Here is a 17,911-nt window from a genome sequence, read left to right on the forward strand (position 1 = left end):
TTTATAGATATTGAGAATTCGATGGAAAATATCTTTGATCTGCGATTAATTTGACATCTTAAAAAATATATATAATTTGTAGAATAAAACTTTCGAAAATATCTGGACCAAATTTCGGACGCCGAAAGAAGAAAAAGAACAAAGGCATGCGGATTACAGTTAGCAAATGGTTTTCCAACTTGTCCAATTTATTTATCTGGCTCGTTTGGAACAAGTGTTGTGTTGTCTCCTATCAGCGCTTATCCAATTGCCACCCCAGACATGGCAGAATTATGAATTCTGTCTGGCCACGGAGCATTTACAAGTTATATATACATTATGTGAGCACATTGAGAGTAGATACTACTGCTGAGACTGGACTGGAGCAAAGGGGCAGATCCTTCCCGGGCCACAGGGATCACAGAGGGAATATATATATATATATATATATATATATATAAATGTATATATAAATATATATAAAGTTGGCCGCACAGTGCATTCTAGTCACCATTGTTGGCCTTCTTGATAATGATATTTAATGCCAAATTACCATCCTCGGAAAACAGTTCCACCGTCGATTTGTTAAGCACCAGAAAATCGGCATTTGTATAGGTTACGAAACTTTCGCGTATGGAGCGCGGCTTGGACTTCCATTTTAGAGTGCGATTGTTGGCCTCCAATGAAATGAGATAGTCAAAGTCGGCGGCATCGCGCATTGTGCCGATCATGCGACAGGCGGCAAAATACTGCTGACAGCCCTCGCCCAGCTGAACCTTTTCCAGCGATAGAAGAAAGTGTCTGCCATGGCAGGACTGTATCATGGTCCAGTCGAGTGCGCCCACCTGATTGACATTGGTGGCCAGAAAGATGATATCGGTGCCCTCCATTGTGATGACATTCTGATGCGTGCTAACGAAATGTTTATACACATCCTTGAGCGCACCCTGCCACACGCACTTCTCGTCCGGATAGGGGCAAAAATATGGACGAAATTCACAGTCCTCCTCGTGCGATTTCTTGTCCGCATAGGAGAGACGCACACGGCAGCCATAGCAGGCGTGCTTACATGGAAATATCAATTTGGAGCCGACCTTCTCCATGGCCAGATTGCGTATATTGCTCATCGGTACACGGCACACGGGACACACGTTCAGCTTGTTCCGGCACTGCGAACAGATCAAATGGCCACGCGAGCACTGCATTATGGGCGGCATCATATAGCCAAAGCATACCGGGCATTCCAGCAGCGAGACCAGAAACTCTCTCGTTGCCGTCTCTGTTGGTTTCTCGCAGTCACTGCTGCTGCTGCTGCTGCTGCTGCTGCCGCTACTCTCGATCTGGTCCAGCGGCGCCTCCTGCTCCTGGTTGCTGTTGTCCTTTGGCAGCGCAACTGTCGCTGCCTGCGGGGCATCAGTTGCCGGGCGCTGACGACGTGGCTGCATCTCAAGCACCTTCAATCACGTTGGTCTCTAAAAAAATACCCTATATATATATAAGTATATATATATAGCGTGTGTGTGTGTGTATATATATATGTGTGGGTGTGCGTGTGTGCGTGTGTGTGTGTGTGTGTGTGTATGTGTGCGACTGTGTGTGCGGGTGTGTATTTGTGTATGTGTGTGTGTGTGTGTGTGTGTGTGTGTGTGTGTGAATCCCTCAGACTAAAAGTGGAAGCACTTTGTAATTTGGCGCGGCGCGATTAGAGCATGCGAAACGGTATGCGTATGCCTATCTACCGAAATGGGGTCTATAAAAAATAAAATCGAAAGTTTCAGAGTTAATTTTTCGTACGCTTGGCAATTTAGTTCTGTTAAAAAAATTGTGTCGGGTTTCAATATTACTAAAATTTGTTCGTCTGTTTTGTGGCAATGGATTCATGGAAATGGCCTGGCCTGCTCCAATTCATCTCACATGCTTCCAGTATCTAAGATCGTAGATCATGAAATAATTTCCAAAGGAAAAACCTAAAGGGCAACCAGCATACACACATCAGGAAATCAAAAAAAAAAAAAAAAATAAATAAAACAGAATCATAGTAAAATTATTTTAAAAAACAAAATATTTTTTTTCAGAAAGTTTCACATTAGCTTTTCATGCCCCCGGAAGAGGGAGAGACTCTTGTCTCTCGGTTTTAAAGCTGCCTTGACGAAACTTCGCCCAGAACTAATCCCTATATCATATAGCTGACAGCGTTTATCGCTCAAAAATAGGGAATTAATATCTAGCTTGAGTCTGCCTCCAACACATATAGGCACAGACCTCACAAAATCGGACTACTATATCATACAGTAACAATCGGCCTTTACTCTAGTTGCATAACTTATATAATCAAATATATTGCTCTTAAATTGGGAGGATTATCTTATCATAGAGCTGCCATGGGCTTTATCGTGCGAAAATACCTTTATGTGCCATGAGTAAAAAGAGAAAGTGCTACCTTTACCGGCACCGAAGATTTGATACCCTTTTAAAAACTTGCCTTACAGTGAAGCTCATAAGTAATAGCCTTGTTTCACACATATATCTTTATACGACTCGGCTCATATATAAGCACAATAAAAAGTCTAGTAAATGTCGGACTTGATCAACTTATCATACAAGAACCTAATTTTCCACCGATTGTTCCTATGACAGCAATATGATTCAGTCGTCCGATGTTGATAAGATTTTGTATATATGTAGATAGTACAATAGAACTTATAAATGCTAAGTTTGGTCAAGATATCTTGAAAAACAAAAAACTTTTGTACACACGAACTTAATTTATGATCAATTGTTCCTACGACAACTATACGATCTAGTGATTCGATGTTGGTAAGATTTTGTATATATGTAACAAATAACCCCGGCAGTTGATGCTGATCAGGTTCAAAATTACTTTATACTTTATATTGTCGGAGATGTCTTCTCCCATGTTACACATTTCATGACATAATCAAAGTACCCTCTAGTAGGGCATACAAATATATCATATATATGCTGTATGCGTGCAATTTTATAAAAACTTTCGCACTTTGTAGATAAACTTTTTGTATTCTCATTCGTTTTCATTGATAAGACTTTTCATTTTACTAATCACGTTTATTTTTCTTCTTCTTTAATTGTTGTTGTCGCGTGTGTGTGTGTGTGTTTGTGTTTGTGAATGTATGTGTGTTGGTTTTTGTTTTCATTAAAACTAAATACATTACGGTTGCATTTAAAAGAAAAACCGCTTTTCATTCACAATTTCCAATTGCAATTTCGAGTGTTTGCGAAACAAAACAAAATCAACTGTGCGGGAGATCGGTCTAAACTATATAAATTTAAACTTTAGATTGCTTTTGTTTGTTATTTTTTTTGTTTCTTGTTTGGATAGAACTAAAAATTTGACTGTCTTTTTTTGAGTGGGAGGGGAGGGCGAATTTGTTTAAAGAAAAGTAGTTTTGTGTGTGTTTCGGTTTTGGCATAAACAAAAATTGTCGCAATCGCTTACAACTCTCGAGTTATTACATATTATTTATATATATATATTTATATATATTTATAGATTTTATTCTTGTTAATTTCGTTAAAAGTGATGTTTACTTTTATAGCATTTACAAGTATATTTTGTTGTTGTTCGTATCAAATAATTTACATTAACTAAACTAGGCTGCATTTAGTGTACGTGTGTGTGTGTGTGTGTGTGTGTGTGTGTTTGTTTTTCTTTTAGGGATGTATTTATGTATTTATGGATGTACGTTATGTGGCAGCTGCCCACGCCGTTCGGCTTACAAACTAAATTAAACTAAAACCCACAAAAAAATAGTTGTATATATTAAATCGCTGTTGAATAAATGTGTGTTTGTTTTCCTTTTGTTTTTGTTTTTGTTTTTTGTTTTTTTTTCGAAAATGAAACACTAGTTCTACGAATTATTGCCAGACGGCAGACGAGACTGACAGACCGACAGATCGACAGACTGACAGACTGACACACAGACAGAGAGACCTGCCGAGCTACATATACATACATGATGTACCTGATGTACATGATGTATATCGAGTATCGTTTTAGAAACGATGCATATTCATCATTATCGACTCCATCATCATCATCATCGTCTTCTTCTTAGAAGCCACATTTAACGATCATCATTATTTAGACCAGAGATATGGTTACATTGATGCCCAGATTGCCATTATCGGCAAACAGTTGCGCAATCGATGTATCAAACACCAGACAATCCGAATTGTGTATGGCGGAGGCAACGCCCTCGTGTATGGAACGCGGCATTGCCTCCCATGTTAGGCGGCGTCGATTGCCATTTAGTTCCAGTCGATAGACAAAGTTCTCGGCCTCCTTGCGTGATCCAATCAATTGAACAATGGCAAAGAACTGTTGATGTCCATCGTATTTCTCCTGTTTCTCCAGCACGAGCATGAAATGATGGCCAAAACAGGACTGCATCATAACCCAGTCAACGGCGCCGGGCAGATTGATGTCGGTGGCCAGAAAGACGATATCCTCGCCCTGCAACGTTGTGATGCTCTTATGGGACATCATCAGATGCTGCATGACTAGATCGAGCGGTCCCTGCCATTTGCACGAGGCGCCCGGACAGGGACATAGGTATGGCCGGCATTCGCAGGTCTCCTCGTGCTCGGTCTTTTCTGTATAAACGAGCGAGGCGGTGCAGCCGTAGCCCGAGTGCTTGCACGGAAACTTCACATTGGAGGCGACCTTCTCCATGGCCAGGTTGCGTATGTTGGCCAATGGGCCGCGGCATGTTGGACAGCATGTGAGCTTCGAACGGCACGAAACGCACACCAAATGCCCGCTGGAGCATTGCAGAATCGGCGGCAGCACATAATCGAAGCAAACGGGGCATTCGAATAGAGATGTTAAATCGGCGGACATGCCCGCATCACCGCCACCGGCGGACGACAGTGAAGAGCTGGACGAGGACGATGTGTTCGCCGATGATGTGTTGCCAGCACTGGAGCCGGTCGAGCTGCTCGTATTGGTGGCCACCACAGCCGTGGCTGCTGCTACTGCTGCTGCTACTGTCGGTTCACGGCGCTTTGGATTGATTTTATTGGACATTGGACTTGCTTGATGTTCTATCTTTCAGATGTGTTGCCTCCAAATGCTACTCCAGCACTTCGACGGCCCAGCGTCCTGCTGCGTCCGGCAATCAGTCAAACGCGTCTCGCTGCCTTCTTCCGGTCCACTGCAAACAGTACCAAAGTCAATTACAGCTAATATTTTATTCATCTTGCATTGATAACAGTTCGTCTTACACATGCAATATCTAGCTTCATACAATAAAACATACATACATACATTCATTATAATACTGGGAATCTACTTTAATGCGACATTTAGATAAGTTCTAGCTGTCTGATTGTAGGCAAAACAAAGCATTTTGGAATGTTTCTTAAAGCTCAGATTTAAGTGTAAATTAATGTATAAAACATGAACTTAGGTATTTAACAAATCTGAATATTATATATGTTTATAAACACTTTGTTTATGGACAAATTTAAGACTTGTTCTAAAAACCTCAACTGCGGAAACAGGTGTCGAAAATGAAAAAAAAAACACTTGAGGTTCAGGTGCTTACACCTTTACACATTGAAAAGGAAACACATTGATATGATAGCAATCGTTAGAGCCCCCCACCCCCAAGGGCCCCGTCAATTAATCCTGACCGACCTTCAACTTGAGCGACAATTGTCGAAACATGTCGAAATAGCCGATTGCACAGCGATTAACATTAATATGAAGCGTATAGATTTGAGTTTCTTTGTCATTTGCTGTTGTTGCGCTACGTCACTGTTGAAGGTTCGAACTGCTTAGTGGGCCAGAATGGGTGGGGGTGGGGGGGGGGGGGGGGGGAGGTTTAGGCCGTAGACGCGTGCATAACCGCGCAAATACACGTATGTCACAGTCTTATCAGAATCGATGACAAATGCGGCCATTAGCCGCGGTGTCCAAGACGTACACAGGAGCGGTACGCTGCACAGTGGCACGCAACTAATTGAAATTTGATCAAAATGTGTGAAGCAAAATGCAAAACAAAACAAAATGAATACAAATTTTCGTACTGAGGCAAAGTGTTGAAAAATGCTTATAGTATTATTTCTATCGAAAAGACATTTGGCAAGTCTGGTACTTGATGCAATCTTGTTTCGTAAAGTTGTACAGTGGAAGCTCTATCGAGCGGACAACCACAGGAGTACAATAAACGAAAATAGGTAATTGAATAATATTGCATTTTAGTTGAATAAAAAAGCTAGCTGAAAGCTTCTTTTTAAAAACTAGTTTCGACAGAAACTGTGCTGGCTAAATGAGATTTTCGCCTGCTCTTTAAGAAGAGTCTTCACTGTATTATATGTTCAATTAAGGCATAAAATCTACATATATGTAAATTTCAGACTATGGTTGGCAACACTGTGCAACGATCCAAAATTTGTGAATGCATGTGTCGGTGTGTGTGTGTGTCGGTGTGTGTGTGTGGAGCATAAACAAATACGTAGCGACGCGAGCTGCGTCAACAATATGGGCTTCATTTTGTGGCAACTATAAACAGGGAGTGCGGCGAGGGGTGCAAGCGTGCATAGTTGGTAGCGGCACATAATTAACATTTGGCTCTGTTGGCTGCGTACCGTAAGAAATTTCCATGCGGCAGTCGGCGGCGGGGGCAATTACTGCAGCAGCGAAGCCATGAATGTAATTAAAGTTGGTTTAATTTTTTTTTTTTTCATGAGTTTGCAAAATCAAATAGAAAACGTAGACGACGGAAAGCAGAGCGATATGTTAGCAACAACAACTAAATCGGAACAACAACAATGCAAATTTATATAAAAATAAACAGCTACAAAATAATCATAAACGTAAACTTACAAAGCTCTGTGTAAGGCGTCAGTGTGTGTGCGCGTGTGTGTGTGTGTGTGTGTCAGGCTTTTATCAGTCAGTCAGCATGTGTGTATGTGTGTGTATGTTTAGTGTGCACATATATATGTATTTATATACTGCTGTATATATCCTCGGCTATGTATGTATGCGTAAATCAATGCAATTGCAAATGCAATCGCAGGTGGCAGCACTTTCAGGTTCGCACACGCACGACAAACGCACACAAAGAGAAAATTGAAAATTATTTTTCGTTTTTTTGCACTAAAATTTTTATATACATTCACAGTTCGGTTCGGTTCGGTTCACCTTGCGCCAAACTCGAAATTCAGGCGTGCGCTAATTTCATTTTATTTTTTATCTAATTTTCTTTTATACGCTCGCGCACACACTCATTGAATAATATGGCTATATGTACATGTTTGCTGCTGCTGCTGCTACGGCTGCGGCTGCGGCTGCTTTAGCTGCGCTTCGTATTTGTTGTTGTTGTTGTTTTTTTTTCTCAGCATGAATATCATCTGTTTGGGTCGCCTTCGTCGTCCATCGGTTACATTTACATACGGGACGCAACGCCAAAGCAGACAAACGACAACGGCAACAACGGCGGGGCAGGGGCAAGAGGCAGTGGCTTGTACTGCTGCTTTAGCCAGTAGCCGTAGCTTGAAAATTTGTTTCTATTAATTTGTGCGCTTTGCGTACGCTGCCCGTATTTATTGCACAAACACTTGCTCAAAATGTTTTCTATTTAGGCATTACAATTGCAAGCACAACTATTTAACTATTAGCACGTCACACACGCGTATTTCTGGCTATTTAATTTTATCTTTAATTTGCCTAGTGCTGGGCAAGCACAACAGTGCTGACTAACGTCGATTTGGTATATTTGGTATTGTAACAACAATTCCAGCTTGGTATGGATTAAAACAGTCTGGCAACACTGCTAATAAGAATACCAAGTCTAAATCTAAATCGTTGAAATATGTAACATTTGTAGAATATATAATTACATTATTGAAGAAAATTATATATATATAAAGTTATTAGTTGAATTATTTCATCTAAAAGCCACAATCATACATTTTTTATACCTTTGTAGCTAATTAGGTATTTTTGTGTGGTCAGCGTACTGTGCATTTGTTCCGCGTATGGCAATACTGCAGTTTAACACTCCGCGGCAACCCTGACGGGTTTAGCGTAATAATTTGTCTGTCACAGAAAAACAATTCAAAAAAAAAGTTTGTATTTGGAGAATTAACAAAACAAATTTTATTGGAACGCCATGTGCGTTTCCAGCATCGCTTAAAGTTTTGAATAAAATATATCCAGTCAAAAATCAATAAGCTCATCAGTCATTCTCGAATCTGGAGCACGGACCAACCCCCAATACGCATGCAGCGAAAAAAAAATAAAATAAAGGAATTGGGAGTAATATTGTAAATTGGAGAAAACACTCATCATGTTTAAACCAATTGACCTGCTGCACGTGCTAATATTCTGCACATTAGCCGCCTTATGCCTGTGTGCGCTAAATGATCCCTACAAGGAGCTGGGCGTTAGCCACACAGCCTCTCAGCAGGAAATAAGACGCGCCTACAAGCAATTGGCCAAGGAATGGCATCCGGACAAAAGCAGTCATCCGGAAGCCGAGCGAAAGTTTGTGCAAATCAAAAAGGCCTACGAACTGCTGAGCGACGGGGACCGGCGCCGCATCTACGATCGACATGGCATAACCAGCGAGGATTCGCACTATCTCAAGCAAAAGCATGATTACAGCGGCTACAATCGCTTCGGTTTCGATCCGGTCGAAGAGTTCTTTGGCAAGCAATTCGGCTTTGACCAGGACATTAGCCTGTATCACAAGCTGTCGGTCACATCTAACTACTTCGAGCACACGATTATACCGAATAGCAAGAACAAGCTGCACATTATTATGTTCTACAATGACTGGTGCTTTGGCTGTATACGGATAGTCGGTGCATTCAAGAAGCTGATCGACACATTTGAGCCCTTGGGCGTACACTTTGCGACCATCAATGCGGCCCACGAGCCGACTATATTGCGCAAGACCGGAGCGGATGATATACCCAGAATGGTGCTGGTTCTGGCCGGGCATAGCTATGTTTATCGCGAGAATATCTATACCCAGCAGAAATTGGCCGAGTTTATACGCAAGAAGATGCCCTTTAAGATTGGTCAGCGTGTCAATGATGATAATCTCGATGAATTTCTAAATGGTTGGACCGATAATCGGGTGCGTGCTCTGGTCCTGGAGCCAAGGAGCGTCACCAGATTGAGATATCTGATAAGCGCCTTTGGCTTTCATGATCGCGTCGCATTCGGTTTTGTCGACCTGACCAGTAAGGGCACCAAGTTGATAGCGGATCGCTTTAAAGTTAATCCCAAATTGGATACGCTCTTTCTGTTCAATGAGGACTCCTTGCGGGCTGTTGCCAGCATATCTATGGCCGATATACCCACGCAAACGCTGGATAATATCATCTCGACAAATCAATTTTTATCGCTGCCCCGGCTGTCGTCACAGGATGTGCTCGAAGGTGTCTGCCCGGCCGAATGGAACAGGCCCCGAAAGCGATTGTGTGTCGTACTTATAACAGAAAACTCACCTGAATATGATATAGCGCGTGGTGCACTGCGACACATTGCTCTGGAGTCGGGCTACAGCATGGAGAGAGTTCGCTTTGCGTACATGTACAAGGAGAAGCAGGCCGAGTTTCTCAATGCAATCTCCAAGGGTTCGTTCGAGGATAATCTCCTGAGACTTGTGGTCATCTGGCGGCGTGACAGCACCCAAATCAAATACGAATGGGTCGATGGCGCCAAGCTGGACATAAAAACAACAGACTTTCTGAATAATAGTGCAATCAATACGACAAAACATGAGATTAATCTTACCATACAGAGACTGTTGAAGACATCCGAGGCGCTGACCTACGAGGCATTCGTGCAGAACCTGCTGGACGAACACGCTCAGGGCATATTGAGCAAATGGATCACCAGATTACTTTATCTGGTCGACTATCTGTCCGATAATATTGAGGATGAACATCTGTTTGCCGCCTTATCGCTGCTGGGCACCATTGCATTTATGTTTGGCATCGGATATGTCATGATGTACTTTGTGCGCGCCGAGGAGGAGAGTCTCAAGGCCCAAGGTCAGCTGAACGAGGGCCAGTGCAATAAGCCGAGCAAGCCTGTGCCGGAGCTGAAGCTTTACGAGCTGCGCGCCGAGAAATATAATGGTCTGGTGCGTCTGCTGAAGCCCGGCTGTCGCACCATCCTCCTGATAACCGATATGCAGAGCCGCACGAAGTTAATACCGCCTTATCATCGCGCTGTTTGGCCTTATAGGCGCACCAAAACTCTGCTCTTTGGCCACATGCTGATCGAGAAGGGACTGTCCTGGTACTCGGAGCTGTTGCGCTTGTCGTTATGCACAAATCAAAGCCTTAAGATCAATCCCAGAAATTGTGTGGGCACCGTTATAGCCTTGAATGGACACCGAAAGTATTTCTGCGTATATCATGCCAAGCATCCGGAATGCGCGCGCGGCACCAAGCGAATGATTAAAATGACCAAGCAATTGCTGGATAGAAATGATGATCCGGAAATTGGAAACTTTCTGGGTGTCAACTATTCGGAGGAATCTGACGTTGAGTCAAATGTTCTGTTCGAGGACAACTTGTTGGATGGTCTTAGCAACTGGCTCGATCGTCTGTTCGAGGGCACAACACACAGATACTACATTAACTATTGGCCAGATTTTCCCACAAAGTAGACACGTCCCGATCAGAGCAACTGTTTATGTAAATTACTTTGTCAGCCCAATTTCCTGTAAATCCTTGTCTAGTCAATAAAGATGATACGTATTACATTCAGCTACACACAAAATGATTACGAAGCGCCGAATCTCTCATTTATCCAGTTTCCTCTTGAACTGATTCTGGACTCGAAGAAGCGTGGTAACTGCCAACATGATGCTGTATTAACTATTTGTATTAATAATCTTAGCATAATTTATGTTTCACAACCAAAGAATAAATAAACTTTAAGTGCATTATTACATTAGTTAAACTGAAAGTCCAAAGTTCTTTTATTCGGTATTTGGGTAATATCCTTGACATACCCACGAGTGAATCCACTTGTTAAGCTCATCTCTTAAACTAAACTAATTAGTTGTAATTGGGCTCCATTAGCGAGTGCAGCCGTATCACAGCGCGGTAGTCATTATGCGACAGCTGACCGCGTCGCGAACGCTCCAGCACGCGCTGCAGTCGCTCTAGGGTCTCCCCATTGGCTGTCAGCTTGAACAGTTCGTCCAGATATTTGAGCGATTCACGCGACCAAAACATGGACGGCTTGGAGGCATCCGTATTGATGCGCGCATCACCACGCTCCATACCAGCCAGCAGTCGAGAGCATTCCGACTGCAGCGGACGATTGCGTTGCAGCTGCAGCTGCAACTTGGCGGGCGCACGTTGCTGCATATTGTTGCAGGGCAGCTGTTGTTGTTGTTGGTGTTGGTGCAGCTGCTGCTGCTGCTGCTGGACTGGACCTGGTAATCTGGCATATGGCTGTAAGCGCTGCTGCTTGCCCGGCCTTTGCCTATTGTTGTTGTTGCTGTTGTTGTGCTGCTCCCCGTGCTGCCAAATGGGCGGCAGCGGACGTTTCTGCTGTCCTGCAAACTTGGCCTGCGGTTGTGCGCGTGGTTTTGGTGTGCGATTGTTGAGTGGTTGCTGCTGTTGCTGTTGGCCTGTGACCTGTGCTCGCTCATCGTGTTGCCAAACTGGCGGCGGCGGCGGCTGCTGAGGCTGATCCGACCATTTGGCTTGCAGCAAAGCACGTTGCTTGGGCGAACGATTCTTGTTACTCTCATGTGTCCATGCAGGCGGCGGCGGCGAGTTCATACGATCTGTACGCTTCTGTCCGGCCGGAGGCGGCTTGTAGGCGATTTGATGACCCAACAGCGCCGGCTCTATATTGAGCGTAGACATGCGATTCTTGACATCCAGTTTGCTGTAGCTCTGCAGCAGCGCTTCATAGTTGGGATGCGGAAAGGGACTGAAGATGATGCGCCAGTGCTCCTCGATTTCGTTGCGCAGCGCGGGCGAGGCATTGTCATCGGCAGCATGCTCCTCCAGCAGACGCTTGAGTATGATCAGCAACTGATCGAGATGCATGTTGCCATTGCAGAGGCCCGCCTGCCCGAACAATATCATGTTAAGCAGGCGCCGCTTGCGTTCGGCCAATTTAAAACCATTTTTTGTATTCATTTGCTCCAGCTCCTTGATGCGAAAATAATGGCTCTTGGCATTGCCAAGATCGCCCGTCAAGCTGTTGATGCCATCGCGCATGAAACGTATGAGCACATCGATGCGCTTGGGCGGCTTTTGGCTTTGGAATTCGCTGCTCTTGCGCTTGACATCCTGATTGCGACGCAACAGCATCAGCTGCAGATCTTCCTGATTCTTTTTCAAACCATATATGACCAGCACGTAGCCATATTCCTTGAAATCCATGCGCACATTCACATTACACTGTTTGGCCGAAGCCGTTAGGAACTCCCGACCCTCTGGACTGAACAGATATTCGGTTTGATCGCGTGCCATCAGAATCTTGGCCTCCGACGGCAGATCTGGTAAGCCTTCCGATTCGTTCGTCGCGGTTGTTGCTGATGACGATGGCGCCTTGCTATTTACGCACATGGAAATGCCTTGGCTGATGTTTCCTATATCGCCGCCATCCCCATCCCCAGTCTCATCTTCATCCCCATCTCCATCGCCAGCCGAACTAAGTGGTATAATATCGGGCAGATTTTCCATGGGTCCTGTTTTTGTCTGCGCCTGCACGTGCTCAGTTTCATTGGATGTTGTTGTCGAGCTTGGCACCTCAAAGTGCTCCGAGAAGCTGTAATTCGAATCAGAGTCCAAGTCGTGTGGTGTAACTGTGGATCTGCTAGCTGCTGTGCTCAGTTTGCTGCTGCTGGGCCTGTTGGCCGCTTTAGCTGCTTTGGGCTTGCTCTGATAATTGCTGCTAATCTCCTCCTGCTGTATCTGCAGGGGTTCTGCAACTGTATCAGCTGGTGGCTCTTCAGTAGGCACCTCTGGCAGTTCCTCGATTGTCACAGTCGAAGAAGCTGGTGCTGTGCCACGTGCGGCTCTCGCCTGTGGATTGGGCACATAGTCATTCGTGTAGACTTTCAGGTGCATCGTTGGAGCGAACTTCTTGCGCTTGTCTACGGGTCGAGCCAAGCCAACTGCTTTGAGAAAACGCGCATAGCAGCTGTTCCTTGAAAACTCCGAGCTCCAGTTGAAATGAAATGGCGTATCGATGTCAAAAAAGGAACGCAAGTCTGTCAGATAGCTAATGGGTCCACTGCGATCCTTGTAGACCTTCTGATGCGATATAATGCGACTGGTGTAGTTCGTATTGCGATACTCGCCAATGCGATGACGACACTCCTCAAACAGATGACCGCGCGACGAGCAATAGCTGCAGTGCTTGACACGATACTGCACATTGCTCTCCAAATGTGCATTGGTGCGGGTCTGTGGATAGATTGAGAGTATTATTAAGATTGATAGAAAGTGGTAATAGTCATTTAAGCTTACGGTGGAGTGATAGCGACGCCACTTGTCGGGACACATGTCGGTGCTGTGGCCACGCATCTTGCACAACTGGCAGACCATGCGACTATGAAACGAGCATTTGTTGCACTTCTGCACATACATCGACTGTTTGGCGCCGCACTGCAAATATAAATTATAGTTTATTTGTGTTAATATAGAAAAACTAAAAGGCATAAGATTGTACTCTTCTCAATATGTTAAAGCTTCGAAAAGGGAATAGATACACTAAACTAGCATCTGGAAACAGATGTTGGCCTCATCGACTTTCAAGAGTTTACACAATCAGTTATATATTATGCCCAAGCTGAAGTCTGTATGTAATGTACTTGAAACTTACCCCCAAGCAGATGGCGTTTGGGCAGCGCGGTTCGGCGTGACCCGTCATGCCGCAGGTGTAGCAAACGACGGGCTTGCGTGGACGCGGGCACTTGGAGCGCATGTGGCCCATTTCAAAGCAATTGGTGCACTTCAGATTCGAGCGTTTGCGCATCACAGGAAAACGATCTGCATTTACTATGCGCCAATCGCTGCGTTGTCCTGGAAAAGAGAAGAGCATTAGGCGATTTCAATTGTGTTTGCATAAAGGATTCAACACCTACCTGTCATGGCTTTTAGTATCTTATGTAAGCTAATATTCTCGCCATGCCAGCTGTCATTGTAGAAGCGACACATTTCATCGTTCCAACCAACCAAGTCTCCGCCGCGCAGCTTCTCCTGGAGCCCCGCCATGTTGTGCTCCACTTGCACCAAAGCTAGTTCTGATTGTGGTTCTGTCTCTGGCTGCAGCTGCATGCTATTCACTTCAGCTTCATCATCCGCCGCTTGCAACTCCAGCTCTGTGTCTTGTTCCGGATCCGGATCCGTGGTGCTGACCACCTGCTGCTGTCTGTTATCCGGGGAACTCTGCTTGGCTTTGGCGCGTCTTGTATTCTTGTCAATGCGTTTGAAGACTGCGCTTATGCGCTCCGTCATCGCATCATTCATCTCAGCCTCATCCTCAGTGTTCGCGTCGGAGCCTATGCTGTCCATTGCCTCATCGCTCTCACAAGCCAGCTGCGGCTGAGGCTGTACCGATTGCTGCTGCTGCTGCTGCTCCGGTGGGTGCTCCTTTTCCTGCTCCTGTTGCAGCAGTCGCTCGGCAATTTGACGTGCCGTGGGCAGCGACTCTTCAGCCCCGGACTCGGAGCTGGCTTCCTCTTGAACGGTCGCTCTCTTAGCATCCGCTGGAACGGCACTATCCGAGCTACGCCTTTGGCTTATGCGTCGAATCTTACGCTTGCAGCGCTCCACAGCCATGCCACGGGCTATGCCCGGCACGCCCGTTGCCTGGACACCAGCATCATCGCTGTCGGTGTCGTCGTCATCCTTATCGCACTCATTGTTCGGATCAGATTGGCTTTGGTTGGTGCTTGAGGCGCGTCGCTTGCGCAGACGTTTCGTTTTGTTCACAGTGACCTCCACGACCTGTTCCACGTCCGTTGTATCCGACTCGGAGTCGACGTTGCGTATAATTGTTGGCACAACCTTCTGCTTGGCCTTACAGTAGACGCCGCTCTCAGTGAGATCTGATTCGCTCTCGTAGACATCAAGTGCGCGGAATTGTTGCTCATCCACGCGATAGTTTTGCTTGATCTCTTCGAGCCTGGATGGCGGCACGAATTCGTATTCGGATGAGGTGTCAGCCGCCTGCTCCCGCTCCGCTTGGCTGGCCGGCTCGGCAGCCTCTCTGATGGCATTTTCCGTCAACACCAGAAGATCCTCGTCCGTGGCACGTGCTCGTTCGGCCAGCAGGCGGCAGGTATCGTTTTGCACAATAAAATCATCGCTGGACAACACCGAGCTGCAGGGCGAGTGCAACTGCGGCGCCATTGTCAACTGTTCCGTGACGCACTCGCCGCCCAGACTAACATCGGCCGCATCCATGGCGTTCTCCTCCATATAGGGCTGTGTGGCCGTGTGCTGCTGCTGCTGCTGCTGCTGCTCCTCGTCGTCGCTGGCGTCCACATCTATGATGGGCACTGGCGGCAACGGCACAATCATTACGTCATCTGCATCCGACGATTTCTCACTGTCCACGAGATCGATAAGTTCCAAGGGTTGGCCCGCCGCGTTTGGCTTCAGTTTCTTGTTGGCCTGCACGCGCTTAGACTTTTGTCGCTTCTCGGCCAGACGCTGGAACTGCTCCAGCTTGCGACTGGCCTTGCCAAAGGGACCTGGCTCACGTTTCACTTTCGACCAATTTGGCGGTATGGCCACCAGCAGGCGTTGATCAAAACGTTCCGGTTCATCGTAATCATGCGCTTTTGTATTTGAGGTTGAATGTGGTTTCGGTGGTTTTTGTACTTGTGGCTGTTTCTTTTGCGGCTGCTGCTGCATTTTTGGTGGTTGACGCATTTGTTGTTGTTGTTGCTGCAGCAGCTGCTGAACTGGATTGAGAGCTTTGGGCTGTTTCGGCTGTGGAGCTGGCTTTTTGGGACCGTTGACCTTCTTTGGCAAGACGTGAGCAGCAGCAGCGGGTGGTTGTGGCTCCAAATTGGATCCGGGCTCCTCTGATGTGGCAGCTACAGGAATATTGAGAAGGGAACAAATGGTTTATTGGCAGAACGAGAAACGTTTTACTTTTTATTGCTATTAACTGGTAGCGTTAAATCAATGATGTACATTTATTTGTCATTGTGTTAATATCCAGGTGGATTGAGCAGGCATTTTAAATGCTCGTTACGAATATCTCTGTTGTCGGGTTGACTCAAACTATAGCCCTGACTTTTGAGCTCGTCCAGCTGCCCCTCGTCAATGTGATAGAGTATAAACGCGTCCATTTGGAGATCGGCTCGATTGGGCCACAGCAGCACAGCCACCGAGCTGCGAAAATCGTTAACAGCTTGATGGATCTGCTGATGGGATGAGTGCAAGTCCTCTAGCATTGCCATTTCCTGTTCGTTTTGCCGTCCCTGTCCAGTAAAGCGTTTCTGCATTTGCAAAGCATTCTCGAGCTGTTGCACCAAACGCATGACCACAAATCGTCTATAGCGCTCTTCAAAGTATTGCCGGGGCTTATTGTAGCGGCACGTGTTGCGTCTAATAAGTGTCGAGAGTATTGTGACCTCGACACAGGACATCACAACATGCACAACAACGGCCAGAACAATACCGGATAGAATATATTCCATCGGTTCCCGGCGAATCTCATTGAGCCAATAGATCAGATCATAGCCATAATGAACATAATAATAGTCCATTAATGTTACGATACACAACAGCTTCAGCATAATTAGCACAACAATATTATAATTGATATCGCTTATCTGACTAAGAAGGGCACGTGGAATGGCCATCATCACACGGAGCATGATTGCCAGCCAGAGAATTCAATATGTAATTTTGAATGTAAATGCTTGTGCTACAAAATGAATTTCGAATTTTTCTAGGCAACATCGATTCCAAATGTTTCACCCCTAACAATTTTCAATTGAAGATGGACATGATATTGATTGATTTTAAGACCATTTCAATTTCATCATTGCTCCATATATATATATATATGTATATTGGACGCAGTGTTGGCAACTTCCGCTGCCAGCATGTTGCTAAATTGGCTATTGGAAATAGCCAAATTTAGCTTTTAAACAGCAGAATTTGCAACACTGATTGTACCTGCGTTGCCAACTATGGCCTTCAAAATATATATATATTGGAGACAGTGTTGCCAATTCGACTTCAAACAACTTGCAAAATTAGCTGTTGCATGTAAACAGCCAAATTTAGCTAGAAAACAGCAGAGTTGGCAACACTGATTGGACCTGCGCTATGCTACTGCAAGAGTATTTTAATAACTTTTCTTTCCTATTGGTATGTATACACATATACTATATGAAATCGTACTTACATTCAACAGGCGTGCTTGTCTTCGATTTTGAGGCCTCGTTATGCGTTACAATTTCACTTTTGGCTTCTTCCCAGTAACGGGGTTTTGCTACCGCATTGTTGATCACACGCTTGCCGCTGACAATGCGGTGCTGTTGCTTTTGTTGTTCCTTTTGCTGAGGCGGTGGTGGCATACTCTGTGCGTCCATGTCCATGTCCAGTGTCGTCTGTGGTTGCTGCTGTTCGCTGGTTGCATCATTGTAGTGTATGGACGCATAAAGAATTGATTCCAGCTCATTCAATCGCTCACTGTCCATTTCCTCAAGCTGCACACAAAGAGAATTCGAGTGAATATGCTTGCACATATATTTCTTAGTGTGTAGATGTACTAACATCGCTCATCATGCCAGTCCTTGATATATTTTGATATCACTATAATTGTTTTGGACATTAAAAAGCGTATCTTGTTATTTTTATATTATTTTTTTTTTTTTTTAACTTTACACAAAACCACGTTTTGACTAGAGATGATAGAATTGTTGCT

The 17,911-nt window shown here is 45.0% G+C and overlaps 5 protein-coding genes across 7 annotated transcripts; 1 reads left to right on the plus strand and 4 right to left on the minus strand.

Moving 5' to 3' along the window:
* Window positions 1-153: 153 nt before the first annotated feature.
* sinah (sina homologue) lies at window positions 154-1,850 on the minus strand. The gene has a single exon (XM_002046651.4). The coding sequence runs from the start codon at window positions 1,422-1,424 to the stop codon at window positions 483-485; it is 942 nt and encodes a 313-aa protein (XP_002046687.1). The 5' UTR covers window positions 1,425-1,850; the 3' UTR covers window positions 154-482.
* Window positions 1,851-3,536: 1,686 nt separating this feature from the next.
* Window positions 3,537-7,715, minus strand: sina (seven in absentia). 3 transcript variants are annotated; one of them, XM_070207838.1, is made up of 2 exons: window positions 7,275-7,715; window positions 3,537-5,171 (listed from the first exon to the last, which is right to left on the minus strand). In XM_070207838.1, exon 2 carries the CDS (start codon window positions 5,042-5,044, stop codon window positions 4,100-4,102), a length of 945 nt encoding a protein of 314 aa, XP_070063939.1. In that variant the 5' UTR covers window positions 5,045-5,171; window positions 7,275-7,715; the 3' UTR covers window positions 3,537-4,099. The 3 variants fall into 3 exon arrangements, with proteins under 3 accessions (XP_070063939.1, XP_015030881.1, XP_002046688.1); XM_015175395.3 differs by having other exon boundaries at window positions 6,848-7,715; XM_002046652.4 differs by lacking the exon at window positions 7,275-7,715 and adding an exon at window positions 6,610-6,729.
* A 295-nt stretch (window positions 7,716-8,010) lies between these two features.
* Window positions 8,011-10,765, plus strand: l(3)80Fg (dnaJ homolog subfamily C member 16 l(3)80Fg). Its single transcript, XM_002046653.4, has one exon. It carries the CDS (start codon window positions 8,313-8,315, stop codon window positions 10,650-10,652), a length of 2,340 nt encoding a protein of 779 aa, XP_002046689.1. The 5' UTR covers window positions 8,011-8,312; the 3' UTR covers window positions 10,653-10,765.
* Window positions 10,766-10,931: 166 nt separating this feature from the next.
* Zcchc7 (Zinc finger CCHC-type containing 7) lies at window positions 10,932-17,907 on the minus strand. Its single transcript, XM_032435252.2, has 6 exons — window positions 17,761-17,907; window positions 17,390-17,693; window positions 14,103-16,064; window positions 13,841-14,040; window positions 13,486-13,623; window positions 10,932-13,422 (listed from the first exon to the last, which is right to left on the minus strand). The coding sequence occupies exons 1-6, from the start codon at window positions 17,770-17,772 to the stop codon at window positions 11,047-11,049; spliced, it is 4,992 nt and encodes a 1,663-aa protein (XP_032291143.1). The 5' UTR covers window positions 17,773-17,907; the 3' UTR covers window positions 10,932-11,046.
* Window positions 15,989-16,938, minus strand: LOC6622420 (uncharacterized). The gene has a single exon (XM_002046654.4). The coding sequence runs from the start codon at window positions 16,851-16,853 to the stop codon at window positions 16,182-16,184; it is 672 nt and encodes a 223-aa protein (XP_002046690.1). The 5' UTR covers window positions 16,854-16,938; the 3' UTR covers window positions 15,989-16,181.
* Window positions 17,908-17,911: the final 4 nt, after the last annotated feature.

This window comes from Drosophila virilis, chromosome 3, assembly GCF_030788295.1.
Source record: "Drosophila virilis strain 15010-1051.87 chromosome 3, Dvir_AGI_RSII-ME, whole genome shotgun sequence".
NCBI classification, from domain to species: domain Eukaryota; kingdom Metazoa; phylum Arthropoda; class Insecta; order Diptera; family Drosophilidae; genus Drosophila; species Drosophila virilis.